Raw genomic sequence first — 20,727 nt, 5'->3', positions numbered from 1 at the left:
TGTGTGTGGCGAAATTGAGGGCATTGGTTTAATGCCGGATGTTGATAGAGTTGGGTTTGTGTGTATTTGTATCTAGGTTCGACCGGGGAGGCGGTGATCCTAGAAGAGCTCGGAGTTCGGACTGGGGTTCGTGCCGAGACAGAGTTGAGGCTTCGAGCCAGGTAAGAGATGGCCCCATGTGGAGGTGGCCTTGCAAGTTAGTAAATATGTTTGATAATATTTTTATGTTACATTGACATGTAGTGGTTATATCTTGTGTGATGCAAGACCTAGTGGACATATGGCCATATGGAAGACTAGTGTTGTGGGGGTTGATAGGTTGATGCCTCAAACCTTAGTGGGTTGTGAGGATAAGTGGGCCTAGCCTCATTTGTATGCATTGGCATACATAAACATGGTTATATTCATATTTACATGCATTGTACCCTTACTGAGTCTTTATGACTCATGAGGTTTTACCTCACGTGTAGATGTTGCAAGTCCAGATGCAAGCAGGGATGGCGACGGGAGGCTAATATGGCAACTAGCGGTGTTTCCCGAGTTGTGTATTTTAATTATCTATGGGAAATATCCATGTGGTGTTAAGTATGTATACCCTTGTGAGTGTAAGCATTGTTGAGAGTTAGTTGTATCTAATTGTTGTAATCATCTTAGTATGATAAATGATTGTGAGATTGTTCATTGTATATGTGGCTTGAGTTGTTAAAGCCAAGTTCGGATCGAGTAAAGATCAACGAGGTATGTTCTCTTATATCCCCAATACTCAGCGAAGTGTTGTTATGCTAGCTTTGTGCCTGGGTCGCCTCTGGCTTGCTATGGGGCGAGCTGAAGAGAGGTGAAGCTCACTCGGGTTTAGGGTCTCGGTCCGCTGAGTTTTTCTTGTTTGAGTTGAGACCGATTCCTGAGTGAAGCGAAGGGAAGGATGAAGCCTAGTTCCTACCTAGGGCGTTTCCTGTTGAAACATCGTCCAACCCTTCAGTTGTGGTTCGTCGGGTGAGTAATCTAGTCGATTATTTACCGGTGGCGCCCGTAAGTGGGAGCGGGTCATTACAGTTGGTATCAGAGCATGGCTAGCTATAAGAGTGGGGAAGGCTAGCGTGTTGGAATGCTAAGTATGGTCGATTAAGTGAGTCGATGATGTCTGGTATGAATTCGGATATAAGTTGAAATGTCCTAACTGCTGAGTTGGGGTCGAGAACAGTTATTTGTGATCTCAAGGTTTGGATGTGAGATTGATTGATGATCTCAAAAGTTAGACATGTGGTCTGAGGACCCTAAGGGATTGGGTCAAGTCATTGAGGCCTGCAATGGTATGTTTGGATATTCCTGTTCTTGGGATGAGAAAATACCCTAGATTGAGATGATATACTTGTGAGAGGTATACGGGTTGAGCAATGAGGAACCGAAAACCCAAGTGTGGGTGTTAGTATCAAGAAAACTCGAATGTGGCATTTTAGGGTTATGAAGTGTTTTAAGGATGGGAACTTCTTGAGATTGAAGTGTTGAGGCTCGTGTGGGGGCACGAAGCCGAAGCATGACTAGTCTGGGAGAGAAGTAGTGGAGCGTCCCTATGTCAGGGATTTGCCGAGCATGTCCAAGGGAATAGAGTTGTACCTTGGAAATGGTGTAATAAGGCCTGTGCGCTGGAGATAGAATGAGCTAAAGTTGGTGTTAGCTCGAGGCTCAAGGAAAAGATTTGACATCAGGCGATGTGATCGTATTGTTAAGATGATCCCGGAGGGGATGTGCCTAGGGTATGAGTGGACCCTAGTTGGTTTCACGACGAGACGATGCCTATCCTTGGGAGTGATAGGAGTGTGACAAGTGGACCCTAGCGGGTGTTTGTATGAGATGGAAATCCCAAGTGAGTCGAGCTGGAATCCAGGGGAATCCAGATTTGGGATTAAGGAGTTGGGCATGCGTTGATATGCGTGTAAAAGTCATGGGGTTAGAAGTCCTAGTTGTGAAGGGCCAAAGGACCGTTCATGTGATTGATGGATGAGGGGCCAATCAAAACTCTCATTATGACATTTGGGGTCTGGTGGGACGCATAAGGTCGAGAGATGAGAGGTGAATAGACCCTCATTGTGATGCCTAGGGTCGAGATGACGCCTAAGGTCATGAGACCCTTGATGGGAGACGCAGAGGTCACCCAATGAGGGGTATGAGCGATGTGTGGTCTGAGGGCGATGAGTTTGTGGCAACAAGATATCCATGGGCTATGCGCGCGATGGAAATGCCAACTTCAGATGCCTTGGTGGGCAGGGGCTTGGCGAGCAATGTGGAGGCCCCAAAATTTTAGTTCCAAGTCATGGGAGCCTGAGCGAGGCGTGCTGGAAGGCCAAGCTAGGCATCGTGACTAAATGTGCTGTGGGTGTGTGCAAGGAGAGACGGGAGGTCTCGATTTACCTGGAAGGTAATAGTAGGTGCTCTATGGTTATGGGTGCCGGAGCCTGAGGTAGGCTCAGCATGTTGGTTGCGGATTGAAAGATCTATGATAATCAAGCTCTAGGATGAGCTAGGAGGTAAAATGAATCGTGATGGATTTGGATCCATTGTCATGGAAAGTTGGAGCTTTCAATGTTGAGTGAGAGCCGTGAGGTATGATCTTGTGGGGTAAGATCATGAGGCCTCAAGACATGAAGTGGTTGAGAGTCTCTTAAGCGGTAAGAGATGTAGAGTCTTGAGGAGTGAGGCTCATGGTATGAGCTTGAGGTTATCAAGACAAGGATAACCAAGTAAGATGGCTTTGGTAAGATGGTGGTGGAACCATCATAGCTCGGGGAGGCTTTAAGTAGCTTTGATGCTATGGGTGTAACAGATTTGATGCTGTGGATTGTGTGGCAGAGGACTAATGAGTTAGCTCGCGTGAGGGTAAGTGGCCCATGGGCCTGAGCAATTTAGTGAACTGTAAGTGACGGTCGGATGTCGAAGATTTGGAGCAGCACCTTAGGAAATTTGGTTAGGTGAGATCGAGAATCTTCCGTAAGGGATAGAACATCTAGAGTAGTCCTAAGGAAGAATCATGGAACCTGGTAATGTTTCGATAGACTGGTAGCCAAGTAGGAATCTTGGTGGGGTGATGCTGTGGGTGCGAAGCAAACAACTGTTGGGCCAGTGTATGGGAGTGACACGGTAATGATGACCAGGTGTTGGCTCGCCTAAAGCACAGGGCAACACAGTGATTATGCAGGTGGTCAGGGGCTAAAGATTTGTAAGATGTGCGATAGAAGTGGTGAAAGCTGTGGTCAGTTCCACAACTCAGCTGTGTGTAAAAAGAGCGGTTAGGGCGTTGCACCCAAGTCAGGGGTTAAGCCCTTTATTTCGATAAGTAGTGTCGAAGTGGTTTGACAAATGTTTGGGTGTTGTAGCGCTTCGAGATGTTTGAGAAAGAAACTCGTGGAAAAGAAACAGGTCTAGCATAGGAATAACGCTACAGTTGATGCTTACGGTTGACGGGTCTAATGCTAAGGATCACTGGATATAGACGAGTTCACAGGAGGGACTGCAGCCCTCTATGTGGAGTAACCTGTCTGCGGTGGAGACGATTAGACGCCAAAGATTTGGGGTATGCTGTAGGTTATGTTTGGGCTAGACCTAAAATTTCGTAAGGGTTGAAAAATCATGGTAGTGCCTTTTGTTGTCTTGGCAGTAAGAAGGTTCGTGAATTGATTGAGTGATATCTTGAGGTATGATAACAAGACGTGTAGCGATGCTCCTTGCTATAGGATGCTAATGCAGTTGTGGTTAAATTTGATCAAAAATTTGATTGAGTAAATTGAGATGATGGACCCTGGTTGACCTTGCGGTGATGTAAGAAAATGGGTCAATTGGTGGAATCGGTTAATGGCTCTAGAATGTTACGTAAGTGCCATGGAGACGAGACTTACGGGTGGAAGCCAACCATGAGATGGTATTATCGAAACGTGCAAAAGTTTCAAGTATGGGGATCTCTAATCCTGTGATGTGAGATGTGGCAGGCTGAACGTGTGGCTGAGGCACGATTTGAAATTCGTGAAGGCTTGCAGTTGCACGGTCTAGTATTAGTCCTGATGTGTCGATGCAAAAATGAGGAAGTACCCTCATGTAGCACCGGATGGATTTTCGATTGATGACACAGGATCAGTTGCCAAGTGGTAGCACCTGATGGTAATGATGGGAGTGTGAGGCTTAAGGACTGTGATATAAAGCCTTGTTGATTGATCGTGTACATAAAGGTTCAGCGGATCCTGGTGACCAGACCAGGCGGATTTTTAGAAAGAGATCCAAGTTGATAAAAGATGGTTAATCAGGGCAGAATTGTGCCGCTTAAAGGAGCACTACTCAGTAGCAAGAGCTATAGATGGTAGTGTTGAAATGTGGCTGGGGAAGAACTTGAGATGTTCTCCCAATAAAGGTTGGGCATGGGGCAACAACACTAGATGAACTTCCTAATGCACTACAACTTTATCAGGGTGAATCACCTGGAAAAGCTAGTGTAATGGCGAGTGCCTGAGAAGGAAAGTGAGTCCTACGGCATCGAGTGGAAGTGTGAGTTCCACAAGAGTGGCATGGGTGATTTTGAATAGCTGGAGTTTCTATTGAAGCGATAGTCGTTGATTGCAAGTGTAGTGCCTGGAAGAAGGTTGTATTAGTTGTGAGCCGGGCGACCCGGCTAGTGCTAATTGAGTTGGTTAGCTGAAAGTTGAGGGCGAATTTAAGATGTCACCAATGGGTGACGAGAGTTCGAAAAAAAAAAAAAAAAAGCTTATGGGATGAGATTGGTTCCCAGGAATGGTGTGAGGTGATGAGATCACCTGATAGCTGTGAGTGATACAGCTAGAGGGATGCCTGGGTATGGGGGCAATTGATGAGATTTAGTCTCGCGGTTAGAGGTTAATGGGTGTGAAAAGAAAGCAGCTAGTTGAGTCAATTGGTGATCGGCTAGGGGTAGCCGATGACGACCAAAGGTGCCAATTGGTGATAGTAGGAGCGGCAAGCAGCGATTGGCCATGATCGTGCAGCGTCGCGAGAGTAGTCGGTCAGTGGCGTAGGTGGCTCCGGAGTCGTGGTTACGGTCGGATGTGGCGTTAAGCCATGGCAAGAAGTCGTCTGAACTGATAATGGTGGCATTAGAACCAAGGTGGTCACTCACTGATTAATGTGAGCGGTTAAGCCAAAAGTTATAAAATGTCCGAGAGAAGCCAGAGTCTCTTAGGGAATTAGCTAGTTGCCATAAGCATAGCAAAGTGATATGAGGAAGGTGGCCTAAGAGTGGGGTCGTGCCGGTTACGTTGACCAGTGAGATTCATGGAGCAGCGAGTCTTTTGAGATGGCATGGTGGTGTCATCATCGCTGTCAGGGAAAAGATGTTGTCAGGTAGGTCAAAGATAAACATTATGCATGGTTTAAATCAGGTGTTTATTGCGGATTGAAAATGAACCTGATTTAGGATGGCTGAAAGTTTCATGCTTTAAAGTAAGAGGCTCTCTTGAGGAATAGTGAGATTTGAAAAATCCTAATGAAGTTGAAGCTGGGCGAGTAAATTTGGCTAGAAGGTCGCTACAAGAGTGGGGGTGTAACCATGTTAGCTTGTTATGGTGTGGGCCAAAGGCACGAGTCATCCTACAGGTGCGATGCAATAAGTGATTGTGTAGATGGTAATGAGCCGATCACTTATGCCACGCACCGTGGGTGATGACAAGGGCCGATTAATGGATCCATGACCTTAAGCGCAATGGTAGGATCCTTGACTCGTGGTAGAGTTTAATAGCCAATGTAAAGCCTAGCATAGGGCTTGATTGTGAGAGTTGAATTGGGTGAAGCATTGAAGGGGGGTTGCTCAGTGAAGAGTTCCCTGTTATGGGTATGAGACCCCTACTAGCGTGTAATATCGGCCAGTAAAGAAGGCCAAAGTATCTCTGTGTGCTATGCGAAGAGCTCCTGGTTGGGAGAAGGTTGTAACACCCGGTGTAACCGGTGTTAAGAGAACAGGAAAGGAAGTAAGTAAACTTCCAAAAATGCCCTTGAAGAAGTGAAGATCCTTGAGATTGAGAATGCCCATGAGAAGGGTATTTTGATAAATTAAAAATAATTCCTATATGGAATTAGGTGTATAAGTGAATAAAAATCCCGATTTGGTATTTATGAGGAGATATGTGGGATTAATAAATTCACAAAGAGTATTTGGGAACTTTGGAATTTAATTCCATAAAGGAAATTTAATTTTGGAAATAGGGAAAATGGTGGATATTAAATTATTTGAGGAGAATAATTATATTTTCCCTAAGTTGTGAATTAATGTGGTAATGCCACTTGGAGAGATGAGATTAAACTTGGAAGCCAAGGTTAGTGTCTTGTTGTGACACTTGGCATTTTGTGGTTCAAGTATAATTGGGTGAATTAATTAAATGCAAAAGAAATGTTAAATGGTCTTTCAAGCATTTAATGAGAGGCATGATTGTATGGATTAAAGAAAATCCAAAAGAAAATAGTAAATGGTCTCCATTAATGCCTTGGAAAATATGAGAGTTATTTAAATACATAAGAAAGTATTTATGTCTCTCAAATGTGATGTTGGAAATTAGTCTCATTAATTTAAATGGGAAAGAAATTATTTATGTCTCTCAAGTGTGATGGATGTGAAATTAGTCCCATTAATTTAAATGGGAAAGAAATGGAAATTAGTCACTCATTTATGAGTGAAAATGGGAGGATTTATTTAAATGAGAAATAAATAGAAATCTCCAAGTGATCCAAGGGTTAGGATCAAGTCTTGAAAAGGGTGAAATATATCCAATGGCTTGGATTAAGTCTTGAAAATGGCATATAATTGTCTCATTAAAGTAAATGAGAAAAAAAAAGAAATGTCCAAGTAATCCAATGGTTATGCTTAAATCTTGAAAAGGCAAAATAATCCAATGGATGAGGTTAATCAAGATGAAGAGCATGGATTGTGTTTTCTCCAAGAGAGGAAACTTGTTTATTTGAAATGAGTGGTGGAGATTTAATTCTCCTTAAGCACATGGATTGTGCTTTGAATGGATGGTGGAGATCCATTCTTGAAAATGGGAAAGGATAGTATAAAAAGGCAAGTGTGGGAGACTTGTCTCCCTTTTGGCCATTTGTAGAAATGAAAGAAAGAGAGAAGAAGAAAGACAAGAAAGAAGAGATGAGAGGAAATGGAAGAAGGGAGAAGAAGTGAAGAAGGAATCAAGGTAAGTCTCCTTCTTTTTCTCCTTATGTAGTGTTCTTGTAAGCAAAGAAAGTAAATTTCTTGTTTTAATGCCATCTTAGATGGGAGAAAAGAAGATGAAAGCTCTCTTGAAATGAAGATTTAAAGGTTCAAGAATGAGGTAAGGGATGGCCCCAAGTGGTGGAGGCCTTGCATTGCATTGTAAGTAGTTTGCATAAATCTTTATGTATCTTTTTGCATGCTTTACTTGTTCATGAGACCTATGGCCATGGGGGTGGGAAATAAGTGGTAGGTTGATGCCTCAAACCATGTTGGGTTGTGAAGATGGAATGACCTAACCATACTTGCATGCATTTGTTATTACATAGACTTGTTATGCTTTTATTTACCTTGCATATGCACCCTTACTGAGCTTTGTGGCTCATGAGGTTTTATCCACCCATTGTAGGTTGTTCTTATGTTAAAGAAGAAAAGGGAAAGTGCAAGCTTGTGGTTGGAAGCTCTTGGTGTATTTTTCTTTGTTTTGATGTAAGTTGTGGCTTGAGAAGCCTAGGTTTGTGGTGTTTAATTTGTGGCTTAATGGCTTAGGGAAGCCTATTATTGGTAAGTGCTTCATGTGATGTATGTTAAGGGTTTGCAAGGGCTTGTGAAGGCCTAGAACCATGTATGTAATTTATTTGGAATAAATTGTGAGGTTGGAGAAAAGAATTTTTGTTGTAAAAAAAATAGGCTTGGGAATTGGAAATGTGGAGATTTTCAATACATTTTTTTGGAGTGAAATTTCTGGAAAAATTTGGGGTTTTATAGCCCAAAGAAAAGAAAAAAAAAAAAAAAAAAAAGAGAAAAGGGGTGAAAGAGCAGCAGGCTGCAGCCTGCGCGCCGGCTGCCCCAGTCGCGCGCGCGGGCGGCCGTGCCAGAGTGCGGGCGCGCGCGCGCGGGGGCGTGCGGGCGCGCGCGCGCGGGGGCGTGCGCGCGGGCAGGCGCGGCCAGCGCCCAGCGGGGCCCCGGGCGTGCCAGCGGGCCCTGCCGGCCAAATTTTTTTAAAAATTTGGAATTTTGGGAAATTAAGGGGCATTTCTAAATTGATTTTGGGCCCCGGAGGAATTTTCAAAATAAATGGATTTTTCGGGCATTTTTGGAGAAAATGCAGAAATTTTGGAAATTTGAAAATGATGAGTTTTTCCTCCAAATTTGGTGATCCATCAATGGATTGGTTTAAATGGTGATTTTTGGAGCCTGGTAAAATTCTTGGTCGAAAAGAATTAAATTCAATTGAGAAAATAATGATTGGGCGTCTTCGCCAGATTTCTTTTTAACCAAACGCGGTGTGGTTTAAAGCCCAATCCTACTAGAAAATCCTGGGGTTTAAGAGAAGGGAAGGACGAGCCTAGTTCCCACCTAGGGCGTTTCTTCTTGAAACATAGTCCGCCCTTCATCTCAGACCGGGCAGGTGGACAGTTCGGGTAATTGTTCACGAGTAACACCCGTAAGTGGGAGCGGGGCGTTACAAAGGTTGTGGCCCGAGCATGGTCAAGCTCGAGGTGAGATTGTAATAATGTGTGCATCGCCAAGCTCGAGGTGGACTTGGGCAGCACACGTTTGACTGAAATAAGAATTGCCTGGCATGGTGTTAGGCATGTCGATTATGCATAATCATATCGATAAATGAGGGTCGGCTGATCAAGGCAGAAGACCATGTATAAAATGGTTGAAGTTGGCTAGGTAGGCCAAATGGTTGCTTCCCATGTAGTGCTAGCACGATAAGTTGATCGGTAATGAGAGGTTGCCATAAGGATCGACTCAAGCTATGCATGCTTGTAATAAATGGCAGAATGGGTGTTTGAGTGTCTTGTGGGCACTAGAAGGGACATTGCGGTGTATGATCAATGCTAAAACATTGCTAGTTGGACTAGCGTAAAATCGTGGCCATGTGTGATCGGTGTAAAATCGTAGTAGACTAATCAGTGATGCAATGTTAGCAAGTGTTTGTTTCGATTGATGGGAAAATGGGAAGTGGACTGCAAAGTGATACTTCGAGGCATAGAAAATCCATTAAGAGATGGATACCGTTGCAGTAAGCATGACCAGCGACCAGTGGTGCGGTTTGGCGAGAGGCCAAAGTGGTATTTGGTTGGCGAATGTCCTCAAGAGACGGAGGACCAAATGCCTAGGTGAATCCTTGAGGTGAGAATAACCTGAGGAAAAAGTATGAGAAAGGGTTCAGCTACGAGATTCTCGAGCAGGGGATTCGGAGAGTAGCCGGAGAATGAGATTATCTTGGGCAAGATATCAAGGCAAAGTGAATTTCCAGGACGAAATTCTTTAAGGAAGGTGGAATGTAATACCCGGTATTACATGGTATTGAGAATAAATAATTTTTGATTATTTTGTCAGGACCACGGGTGGTTCGGGAAGCCCAAAAGTCAATCTTGAGAAATTAATTAATAAATTTTTGAATTGGCAGCAGGGAGTGCCTCGGGACTGGGATGTCCAGGGAAGAGGGCAAGAGATTGATAAGCGTCTCAAGATAAGGTTAATAATGCTGGAAGCAACCCGATCGGGAATAATTTTCGGAATAAATTATGTATAAGCCCGAGTGGATACCAATACCGAATGGTTGCAGGGACCTCCTGGAAGCTGAGGGGACCTTAGGGGTGACTCGATTTTCTGAGTAAGGCAACCCTTAAGTGTTTTCGGGTCGAATAAAGGTCCCGTGCAGGCGCAGGGACGAGGTTGGTATTCCTGAGTAGCGGTCGGTTATTAATTTTGGAAAAATCAAGAATTTAAGGGGCTTGATGATAAATAATTTAAGGCCTGGAGGCCCAAGTGTATTTAATAAATTCTTAAGTGCAATAATTAAGAAATTGGAGGGTTTATTGTGTAATTATATATATGTATGTATATTTATGTGGGCGCATGAGCTTGGGGAGAAAGCTTGCTACAGTGCCCCATTTCTCTTAATTTGAATCTGATGGAGGCATTTGGCCGAGAATGAGAGCAGAGAGACGACTGTTTGAGAGGGCTCAGGAGAGAGCTTTACCGCGCGCGCGCGAGAGAGAGAGAGAGAGAGAGAGAGAGAGAGAGAGAGAGAGAGAGAGAGAGAGAGAGTGAGTGATGGTCGATCGGCCATGGCAGCAGCTGCCATGGCCGATGAGGAAGCTCGACAGCAGCGAGCCATGCCAATCACTGGCCGGTTGCAGCGGCTTGTGGAGGAGAGCTCGTGGGAGGCTGAGTTTAGCCGAGAGAGTTAGGGAGAAATGGTGATCGAGAGAGGGAGCGGTGGCCGACCAGAGGCAGCGGCCATGGCTGCTCGATGAGGAAGGCCATGGCGGCTGCGACAGCCACGAGCGAAGCTGGAAGCACACACGGGAATGACCATTGGCGGAGGCAGCGTCGGGCGGACTTGGTTCGCGGTGGCGTGCGGTGGCGCACGAGGCAGCCAGGAGCTCGGCTTTCATAGCGGTTGCAATGGCACTGGTTGCAGCGGCATGGCTGGAGTAGGGGCGGCCCTCAGTGGCGCTGCGTGTGCGCTGCAGTGGCACGACGGAGCCAGCCGACGGCGGAGCCTGCAGCGACAGAGGCCAAGGCATTGGCCGGTGGCGTTCAGCGAGGGTTAGTGCGCCTTCGCGGTGAAGAAGAAGATGGCTGTGCGCGCGGGAATGCGGAGGAGGAAGAAGATGAAGAGGGGAAGGGAAAAGAAAATAAAGAGAAAAAGAAAAATAAAAGAAAAGAAAAAAATGGAAATTCTGGAAAATAAGGGAAAAATGGAGAAAAATCCCGAAAAATTCCAGAAAAATGGGGGAAAGTTCTGGAATTTAAATTGGGGTTGGAAGAGCGTGTCGGGAGCTTGGAAGTGAGATTTTTGGGAGGAAATGGCAGCTCGGGAGGCAACGTCGGTGTGGGTGTTTCCGAATTTCTCTCCAAATGGGTCGAGCTAAATTAATATTTTTCTTCCCCTGTTATTTGCATTAAGCGAGTTAATGTAAAATAGTTATTTGTTGGATTAAACCCTATGTCGGGGTTGTTTGGAAGATTGTTGATAGATGGTTTTGATGGTGTGTGTGGCGAAGTTGAGGGCATTGGTTTAATGCCGGATGTTGATAGAGTTGGGTTTGTGTGTATTTGTATCTAGGTTCGACCGGGGAGGCGGTGATTCTAAAAGAGCTCGGAGTTCGGGCAGGAGTTCGTGCCGAGGCAGAGTTGAGGCTTTGAGCCAAGTAAGGGATGGCCCCATGTGGAGGTGGCCTTGCAAGTTGGTAAATATGTTTGATAATGTTTTTTTGTTACATTGGCATGTAGTGGTTATATCTTGTGTGATGCAAGACATAATGGACCTATGGCCATATGGAGGACTAGTGTTGTGGGGGCTGATAGGTTGATGCCTCAAACCTTAGTGGGTTGTGAGGATAAGTGGGCCTAGCCTTATTTGCATGTATTGGCATACATAAATATGGTTATATTCATATTTACATGCATTGTACTCTTATTGAGTCTTTATGACTCATGAGGTTTTACCTCACGTGTAGATGTTGCAAGTCCAGATGCAAGCAGGGATGGCGCCGGGAGGCCGTTATGGCAACTAGCGGTGTTGCCCGAGTTGTGTATTTTAATTATCTCTAGTAAATATCCATGTGGTGTTAAGTATGTATACCCTTGTGAGTAAATGTAAGCGTTGTTGAGAGTTAGTTGTATCTAATTGTTGTAATCATCTTAGTATGATAAATGATTGTGAGATTGTTCATTGTATATGTGGCTTGAGTTGTTGAAGCCAAGTTCGGATCGAGTAAAGATCAACGAGATATGTTCCCATATATCCCCAATACTCAGTGAAGTGTTGTTATGCTAGCTTTGTGTCTGGGTCACATCTGACTTGCTATGGGGCGAGTTGAAGAGAGGTGAAGCTCACTCGGGTTTAGGGTCTCGGTCCGCTGAGTTTTTCCTGTTTGAGTTGAGACCGATTCCTGAGTGAAGTGAAGGGAAGGATGAAGCCTAGTTCCTACCTAGGGCGTTTCCTGTTGAAACATAGTCTAACCCTTCAGTTGTGGTTCGTCGGGTGAGTAATCTAGTCGATTATTTACCGGTGGCGCCCGTAAGTGAGAGCGGGTCGTTACACATGGGGAGACTAGATGCATGCTAGGGGTATAGAATAATAGAAGCATTTTATTAAGGTTGATTGTGAAATAAATTTAGTCAAAAAGGAATTTTATGCAAAGGAAAAGAGAAGTACTAAAATAAGATGTGAAAAAGTATAATCCCAACCATGAAAACATTTGAATGATAGTTAAAAGAAAAATACTATAAACTGCTTTTATGTATGAAAAACATTAATGTGACAGATGAAGAATGATACTATTAAAACATAATCAACAAAAACAATCATGAACATAACAATTTTTAGAGTAGTTCAACGATTAGGACATAAGTGAAATTTTTAGAGGATTTGAGGTATAGTGTAATTTTGCACAGTTAAGAGTGACCGAATCAACTATAGGGAGTGTTCCAAAACTTAGATATCAAATGAAAATTATATAGTATTAACAATAATTTCAAGGCATGATTTTCAGCATTAAAAAAAATCAGATTAGAAACAGTTTTCGGTATAGCTTTGGTTTAGGCTGAAAAATCGAATTGTCATAAGAAACTTTCAAAAAGTTAATGAAATCCTAAGGAGACTTTGATTTATTAAGTAGAACAACCCTTAAGTAGTTTTGGGTTGAAACGACAGGGTTTGCGGTCAAAACGTAAATTCGGGTCTAAGTGTAATTTCTTAATTTAGCCCGAGAGAGGTCGAAAGGACAATTTTTTGGAATCTTTGGAGATGAAATGAAGATTTTATAACTTGAGGGTCTCAATGGGAATTATGGAAAGCTCAGGGGCTTCAAGAAAAAGGGCTAAAGTGTAAATAAGTCAAAATAGAGGGGCAAAAGTGCAAACCCCCCCTCCCCCCCCCAAAAAAAAGCTTCCACGACGACCAGCAACTCTTCCAGTCGTCGACCACCGCTTTCCGACCACAAGGAACTCAAGGGAAGTGGTCAGGGAAGCTCAAGGACCAAGCCTTGACCAACATTGGCCACGAGAGTGGCTAGATTTTCAAGATTTTCGATCGTGTCTTTGCCGAATTTTCAATGCTTTGCAACCGTGTTTTTTGGTCCGTTGTTGGCATTTTTGGGTCGATCTAGGAAGGTAGAAGCCTTAGCAGGCATTGGGTCGATCAACCATGGGTGTTTCGAGGCTCGAATTTGGCTATAAATAGAGGTTATGGGATGGCCAAATTCTTCAAAAATTAAACTCGTCAATCTGAGTATTTGAGGAAAAATTGAGGGAAGAGGATTGAGGGATTTTGTTCTTCATATTTTTAGGATTATTTGTGGAAATTTTTGTGAAGTTTTAAGCTGATTTGATCGAGTTCTAGAGAGTTCGCCAAAAAGTTGGGGTTCGCCGGAGCTAGACTGAAAATTGGTTGATTTGGCCTTTTTTGGCAAGTGTTTCGATCATTGGAGGGCTTCATCGTGATCGCCTCAAGGAGAACTTCAAGGTTGTGGAGTTAAATTAGCCATTGGAGTTTTCAGCAAAGTCGTTGTCGCTGGAAAAGATGATCTGAGGTAAGAAATAAAGGGAAAAAAAAAGGAAAATAAATAGGAAAAAATTCTGAAAAATTCCTAAAAAATTTCACAAAATTGGGAATATTGTTTTATGAATTATTTTGGAGAAAATTCTGGGAAATTATTTAAGAAATATTTATTTTTGAGAAAAAGGGATTATGAAGTGATTTGTTCAAAAATTGAGGTTGTGCACAAGAATCGAGGTCGGGTGCAAAAATAAAGGCTATGCATGTTTTTCGAAGTGTTATGAATTTTATCAAATGTGAGTGGTTCTACCCTAAAACTTGGTTCTGATTCTACCTAAACTTCAGTTGATTACATGCAAAGGTTTTGGTTGCATATGAACGGTTTTACCTGTGATGGTTGGTTTTATATGGGTTCGTCCCAAAATGTTTTATGCATGTGCATTAAATTTTGTGCGATAAATTATGTACATAAAATGTTATTTTCTATGATGCATCGAATCATGGTATGTGGCATTGGCATGTTTTTGTGCTGTTCATGTGGGATGTCAACTTGGGATGTTGCCCCGATAGTGTAATCGTAATTCCCCAATGGTGTGTGTCGGAATAACATGCAGGGGTATCATGTGTTGTGTGCCAAGATGACTACCTGGGGTTCTGTGTCGGGTTAGGTGGCCAGGGAAGTTACACTAGGGTGACTGGTTGTACATATGGGATGTGATGCCAACTTATGACGTGTCAACTGAGTGATAGCATTAGGAAAGCACGCTAAGGCTTAATGCTCACTTGTGACGGGGGATAAGGGTGGACACCACCCTAGCGAGTCGACATGTGGCGGGGCTGAGAGTGGACACTACCCCGGATTGGCTTGAGTTGCGGGGCTGCGAGTGGAGACCACGCCGAGGCCTTTGAGTGGTAGCATTGTTTCCAAGGTGGACGTGGATTCTCAAGGATAGTGTTGATCTTCTAGGGTTTGTGTTAACATGATCCGTTATGCTTCTGAGTGAAAACGTAATGCCTAACATGATTTTGGGGTGATACTCAGGTTTATGAGTCGAGGTTGTCCCTCTTAAGCTAGGACTATGTTATGCCAATGTGTCGATGTGGTTGTGTTGCCTTTAGAAAGATTGCATTTTCCTCAGTTAGGGTTAAGTGCTGTGTGGGATTCTCTTGAGATGGGATTTGTCGATCGTGATATTTTAGTTGTTTCATGTCTTACATACATTCATGAAAATGTTTTGAACACTTAGATGATTCAACATCTTATTTTGGACTGTCTTTGGAATATTCAAACGTTCCAAGTGAAAGTAGCGGTGCAAAAGGGAAAGGAATTATAGATGATTGACGACAACTTGTATGTGAATCATAGCATGTCTTTTGGATTATGATGTATTTTATTTTGATGATGTGATGTTAAACAATGATATTAGTTTGATGTTATGAATGAAATGATTTCGATTATGTACCATTTGAGGTTTTGATATAGCTTCTGCATTTATGATGATGTTACTTGTCTTACCTTAATGATTTTAAGTTTGATATGCTGAGAAGGTGATACGGGATTATCGAGGAATGATTTTTATATTATGTGTTTGTGGGAAAAAAAATATCCCCAAAATCCTGAGTTATTTAACTCCCGGGAAAAGCGGGGCATTACATCAGTAGTGGTTGCCTTTATAGCCTTCCTGATTTCCCCCTATATTGACTCCCGGGCCCAATTCAGTTTCTCCTCATAATCTGCCTTGGTAAGACGGGTCACAATACCCGCCTCAAGCAGTCGGCAATCTGTAGCAACTTGGAGCACTTAACGCTAGACCTGATAGAACGCAGTTGGTTGCCCCAAATCCAGTAGCCTCCGATTCGATAACAGATTGAGATAAGCATCGATAAAAAGGTCATTCTAGAATTTGGGGTCCAAAAATGAAACCGAGTAGCTCCTGGGACTAGTAGGACCTGAACCACCAGACGGTCGAGTCTCCCATTTGGAACCCTTCTGTTGCCTTTTTTGCCTAACCAACTCCTCGGAAATAGTAGGCTCCTCGGGCCTAAGAGCCAAAGGCTAGGTGGAAACAACTAAAGGAGGGGGCCATGCGACAGAGGAAGCCGACGCTGGCACAACTAAGGCCTTCCCAACCGCCTTATCCGCCAGCACAACGCCTGACGCTGGCCCTACTGAGGCCTTCCCAATCGCCTTATCAGCCGGCATTAAGCCCGACGCAACTTTGTTTTCCTCCTTGCAGAGTATCTCCAACTCTTCCTTAATATCTTTCTTATGAAAGGCCAGTCCCATTTTTCCCATTCCTGCAAGAAGGAATACACAGGTATGAGAATGAGCAAAATGATAGGTTGCTCACATGCTCAGCAAAATTCCCCATAGTGCCCAGGATAGGCTCACGATAACAAAAAATGGCCTAAGCTCGACGAGTTACTTGGCCCAAATCGTAGATGGAAGAAGAATGCGAATAGATAGTGCAGTCCCGATCAAAGGTCTCGAAGACAAAAGAGGAATCCCAAGGACTCGCAAAAGCACAGGGATGCGAAGATTGGAAGAAATAAGGAAAAGAAAACCTTGGATCGAATGGGACCTTTATAAAGGTCACCAAGCCGCGTATTTGACTGTCGAAAGCCATCTGTCACGGATCTACCACTATGAAACTGCCACTTGTTGCACATTCAATTATTTGTCTATAGCACCCCACCTCTCGAACATAATGCCTCGAATCTCGAAACCATGAGCACTACGAATCAAAACGTGAAGAGAATTGCTTCACCATAGAGGCCAAGCTGGCTTTAGGTGTCCTTAGAATCGACATTCGTCCACACGAGACCATGCGTCAACTCGGCCATCCATCTCGGCTGGGTCTTAACAACAATCCGGCTCTAAAAAAAAAAAAAATGGCATATACAACAAAACTCGCCCAAGACTTCCCCTTCTCTGGCTCGAACGCTCATTTCTCGAGCATCTGACCTGTGGGGTTGTGGACCGTCTTAGCCCAATCTTGACCCATATCTCTCAAGACCCAATCTTAGCTTGATCTTGGCCCTACGCCAGCCTATAACATCATCATTACAATAGTATGCTGGGAACCCGCGCGCCCGTTTAAGATCCTATTCTCATTTATGGTGGATTCCATCCACATTAATGAGGGTCCTATCGATGCCATGCTATCGCCTGGGAACCTCCATCAGCACCGGGTACTCAGTACCATCACCTTGTAAACTCATGATGCATGCATACAGGAGGGCCTCTCTTCCTTTTATATGAACTCGCTCTCCTTAGAGCTAAAGTATGCTCTTCTCTATGACTCACTGATACTCTGCCATTTTCTACTCCCTTGCGTACTCTAGCGTCAGAGTGCTTGCAGGTGCCAGCATCCCTCTTGCCCGGAGGGACCAATCACCGAGGTCCGTCTCTCATCATTGCAGGCTCGCCTTCGACCTTCTCTTTTGTCAGGAAAGAACAATAACTTTGATATATCACTTGTACCATACTGAAACCCAAAGAAGTCATTGTTCGTCATCTCCTGCATCATCCAAACCAAAACACCAAACTATATACTTATTTACTGTTTTACACACTAGCCACATTGCAAACCTTCTCCTCGTCTTATAGCGTTTTGACATATATAATACAATATAGTTTTATGATAAAACATATTAACATGCGCTATCTTTAGCCAAATATCATTCCTCCATGTGCTCCTTTCCTTTTGAACTACCTGCAAAATCTGGCACATTGAATGTGCACTAATGAGTATTGCTACCTAGAAAGGGTTACAAAACAAATTTGTGTGCGTGCAATGAGTGTCCCATGTTTGGCATGATTAAAAGCATAGTCTTCATCATGTCATGACCCTTAACGCTTAAATCAACATATCCCTTGTTTGGTGATCTTAGGCATCACTCAGAATTAGTAGTTTCAGACCTTAAGCATTATAGTAGTGGTTTGGTTATATCCCTCATCCCCAACATACTTGTATAAATAGTTGTTAAGCGTATCATGACCCGTTCAACTGCTTTATGGCTATAACTTTCATATAATGCATATAAATGGAATTTGGTGCGTTCTTTACAATAACATGCTTCAACAGAAATTAAGGTTTGCAAGTAAGCTAACCATACACAACATGCATTTTGTTATTAACAATGAAATTGTACTTTCCTTGCAAACAATATCAAGTTGTATTCACTCATTCTTTGTATTATATTTGTTTGAATTCTCTCTTAATAGACATAACAATATAGCTTATACTCGTGAGTCCACAAGACTCACCCAATTATTTAACAATTTTTAGGATATGTAATATCAGTTCAGCTAGTGCTTTAGTATGGACTATTGGTATGTCTGTCCCAGTATTCTATTATATAAGTATGTTCTGTAAGGGAACAGATTGATTGTTCTATTTATATATATTTGACGTTGTGCCTTATTTTGGGATTTATTGGTATATTTTGATATATATTTACACTATTTTACATATTTCGAGATATTAATGTATAATTGTTATAATATTATTCTGTTATTCAAATCCTAGTATTAAATTCTAATTCTAGTTATCTATATGGAGAATGGAATTTTCACCTTATTTTCATTATATCATTGAGATAATACATGTCTAATTTTTGTCATAGATCTCGCCGTTATGAATGTTTTACTATTTATTATATGTATCTATAATTTACTAATTTTGAGATGGGACCCACCCAATCTTGGGATTAATGTCGATCAAAGGCTCACTAAAATTAAGGTTATGACAATTGTACCTTAAAGAGAACAAGTTGCTCAAAGGACTCCATATTATGAGTCTTTTCCAACCAGAGGGAGAATGATACAGTAAATTAAGCGACTTGCTCAGTTGATTGAGTGGGTACCCAGAATGCCATATCAAAATTTTAGAAATTAGCACTTCACTGGGAATAGTATAAAAAACCCATTGAGGTTTAGGTGTACTCCACCTCTTGGATGTGTGTTGCGTGTGTGTTTGTTATCTCTTGAATGTGTGTTTTAATACCATTGATACAACACTGTTCTTTGTAATCCCTTCTCTAAATAAGAATTGCTAGATTGTGCTTTATAAATGTTCTATATCCTTTGGTGGCCTCTTATCTCAAGGTAACAAATTTGGTCAATATTAATCATAGTGGTGTTATTAACCTCGTAAAGATGAACATCGATCTTTTATGATGTCTTAATGTCAGAGGGCAAATAGAATTGCTTTCTCGTCAAGTTGAGAGATTGTCATGCATTTGGTCTCACTACATTTATTTATATATGCTGGTAGATAATTAAAACCACCCCTAACCAACATGCACAATATTAATTAGTGATAAATGAATCAATTAGTAAGTACAAAGAAACGAAGACCTTAAGCCATCTAATTATACCTTAAAATGAAAACCCCAAAAAGAATGTTGGATTAGTTAAACCACTGCTAGTTCTTTCATTTTGGGTCTCCTCTCCGAGCATTCACGAGACATTCCCTTCCTCTTGTTGGCGTTATTGGTATTGCTACTCTTATCATTGTTGTTATTATTGTTGTTGTTCTCATCATTATCAGCATTTTCATCCATATTCACGTCGAGATCTTCACATGAATGGCTGAAAGGCTTCAGCAGATGAGACTGAAGCTTCCTCATATCCGATAACTGGACCGGTTTTAGTAAGAACTCCTCTGCTCCTCCTTCCAAGCACCTGAAGAAAAGATGATCAAATCATCAAAACTGTGTATATATACACAAACTGTCACTCAGAGATTGAAATGTGGTACATGAGCTAATTCTGAGAAGTTAAGAAGCTTACATGCTGATTCTGGAAGGTACATTCTCTGATGACATTACCACAACTGGTATATCTTTCCAAGTAGAACCCTGCATTAATTAGAGGCAAATTAATGAATGAAAAAAGAAAAACGAAAGCCCCCAGTTTAGTTGCCAAATAAGAAGAAGAAGTTGTTGTTAATGTAATCTCAGTTTGCACGGCAGTTGGAATCACATTGATGAATGCACATTGAAATATTTACTTGAAAGATTTGGTAAAAGGAATGGTTATCTAGCATGGTACTAAATTTTGAAATCCTGCTAGATTTCTTGCCTTTTTAACACATTAAAATGTAGGGTATACTGTAAGACTGTTCATATGTCTACATTAGGTGGTTTCTTAGTGAAAGAAACCATACTGTAGACATACGAACAAATCAATGTAAGTTTTGATTGGCTGGTGGTGACTGACCTTAACCCTTCTCAGCAAATCATAGCCACTCATCCCTGGCATGCTATAATCTGTGATGATCAAGTTGACTTTTGATACCTGCACCAGATGATTTAAACAAATCAAATCTACAACATTCAGCATCAAATTAGTAGGAAAAAGTAGAATCGAAATTCTTCTCAAAAGAATATATATATATATATAAAGAAGCAGATTAAAGAAGTACAAATTTTATATTCCCGCAGAAAACATAGTGTAAATTTTATAGGGTATTAGTTTAACTTTTCCTTTTTACTTTTGCTAATTGGATATACGGTATTAATTGAAAACAATTCTCTTATATTTATAAAGTGAAAAATAGCTGATCAATTGACATTCTAGAGGCCAACAACGCATTTGAGTTTGCATGTGTGTAGATATGAGATTTATAGATGGTAGATAGATCTCCCATTTGGTAGATCCTACAAAGAGAGAGGCACCTGTGTTGAAGCATAAAGAAAATAAAATAATATAAGAACAGTTAGCTAAATTAATGCTTGATATATAGTTATCAGATCACAGAAACGTCTATTTCATTTATTGAGGAGATCCGAGTTTTGAATTTTGAGGGTCTTTTTATATATTTTTACAGAACATTTAGACCAAATGTGATTTGACAATAATATTTCTGTAATAAGGTTAAATTAATGAGTCTCTTCTTTTAGTTAAATATATAGATATTGGCAACATTTGCAAGAAACTCTATAGAATTTCAGTGTGCGCGCGAGCTTGTCTATGGAG

At 42.0% G+C, this 20,727-nt stretch overlaps 1 protein-coding gene across 3 annotated transcripts in view; it reads right to left on the bottom strand.

The window, feature by feature from the left end:
- Positions 1 to 20,727, bottom strand: part of LOC127799510 (two-component response regulator ORR9-like) — a 49,290-nt gene that overhangs the window by 27,496 nt on the left and 1,067 nt on the right. Inside the window, exons 3-6 of one of the 3 annotated variants that reach the window (XM_052333602.1) lie at positions 19,969 to 20,046; positions 19,540 to 19,607; positions 19,125 to 19,431; positions 17,253 to 17,467 (exon numbers count right to left, since the gene is read on the bottom strand). In XM_052333602.1, the coding sequence (XP_052189562.1) occupies positions 19,161 to 19,431; positions 19,540 to 19,607; positions 19,969 to 20,046 (417 nt within the window). In that variant the 3' untranslated portion in view covers positions 17,253 to 17,467; positions 19,125 to 19,160. Of the gene's footprint in view, positions 1 to 17,252; positions 17,468 to 19,038; positions 19,432 to 19,539; positions 19,608 to 19,968; positions 20,047 to 20,727 lie in introns of those variants that run through there. The other 2 variants (XM_052333603.1, XM_052333601.1) reach the window with 2 other exon arrangements.

Source organism: Diospyros lotus, chromosome 4, assembly GCF_014633365.1.
Source record: "Diospyros lotus cultivar Yz01 chromosome 4, ASM1463336v1, whole genome shotgun sequence".
NCBI classification, from domain to species: domain Eukaryota; kingdom Viridiplantae; phylum Streptophyta; class Magnoliopsida; order Ericales; family Ebenaceae; genus Diospyros; species Diospyros lotus.
The sequence above is the reverse complement of the archived record's forward strand: the minus strand, read 5'-3'. Positions and strand labels throughout refer to the sequence as shown.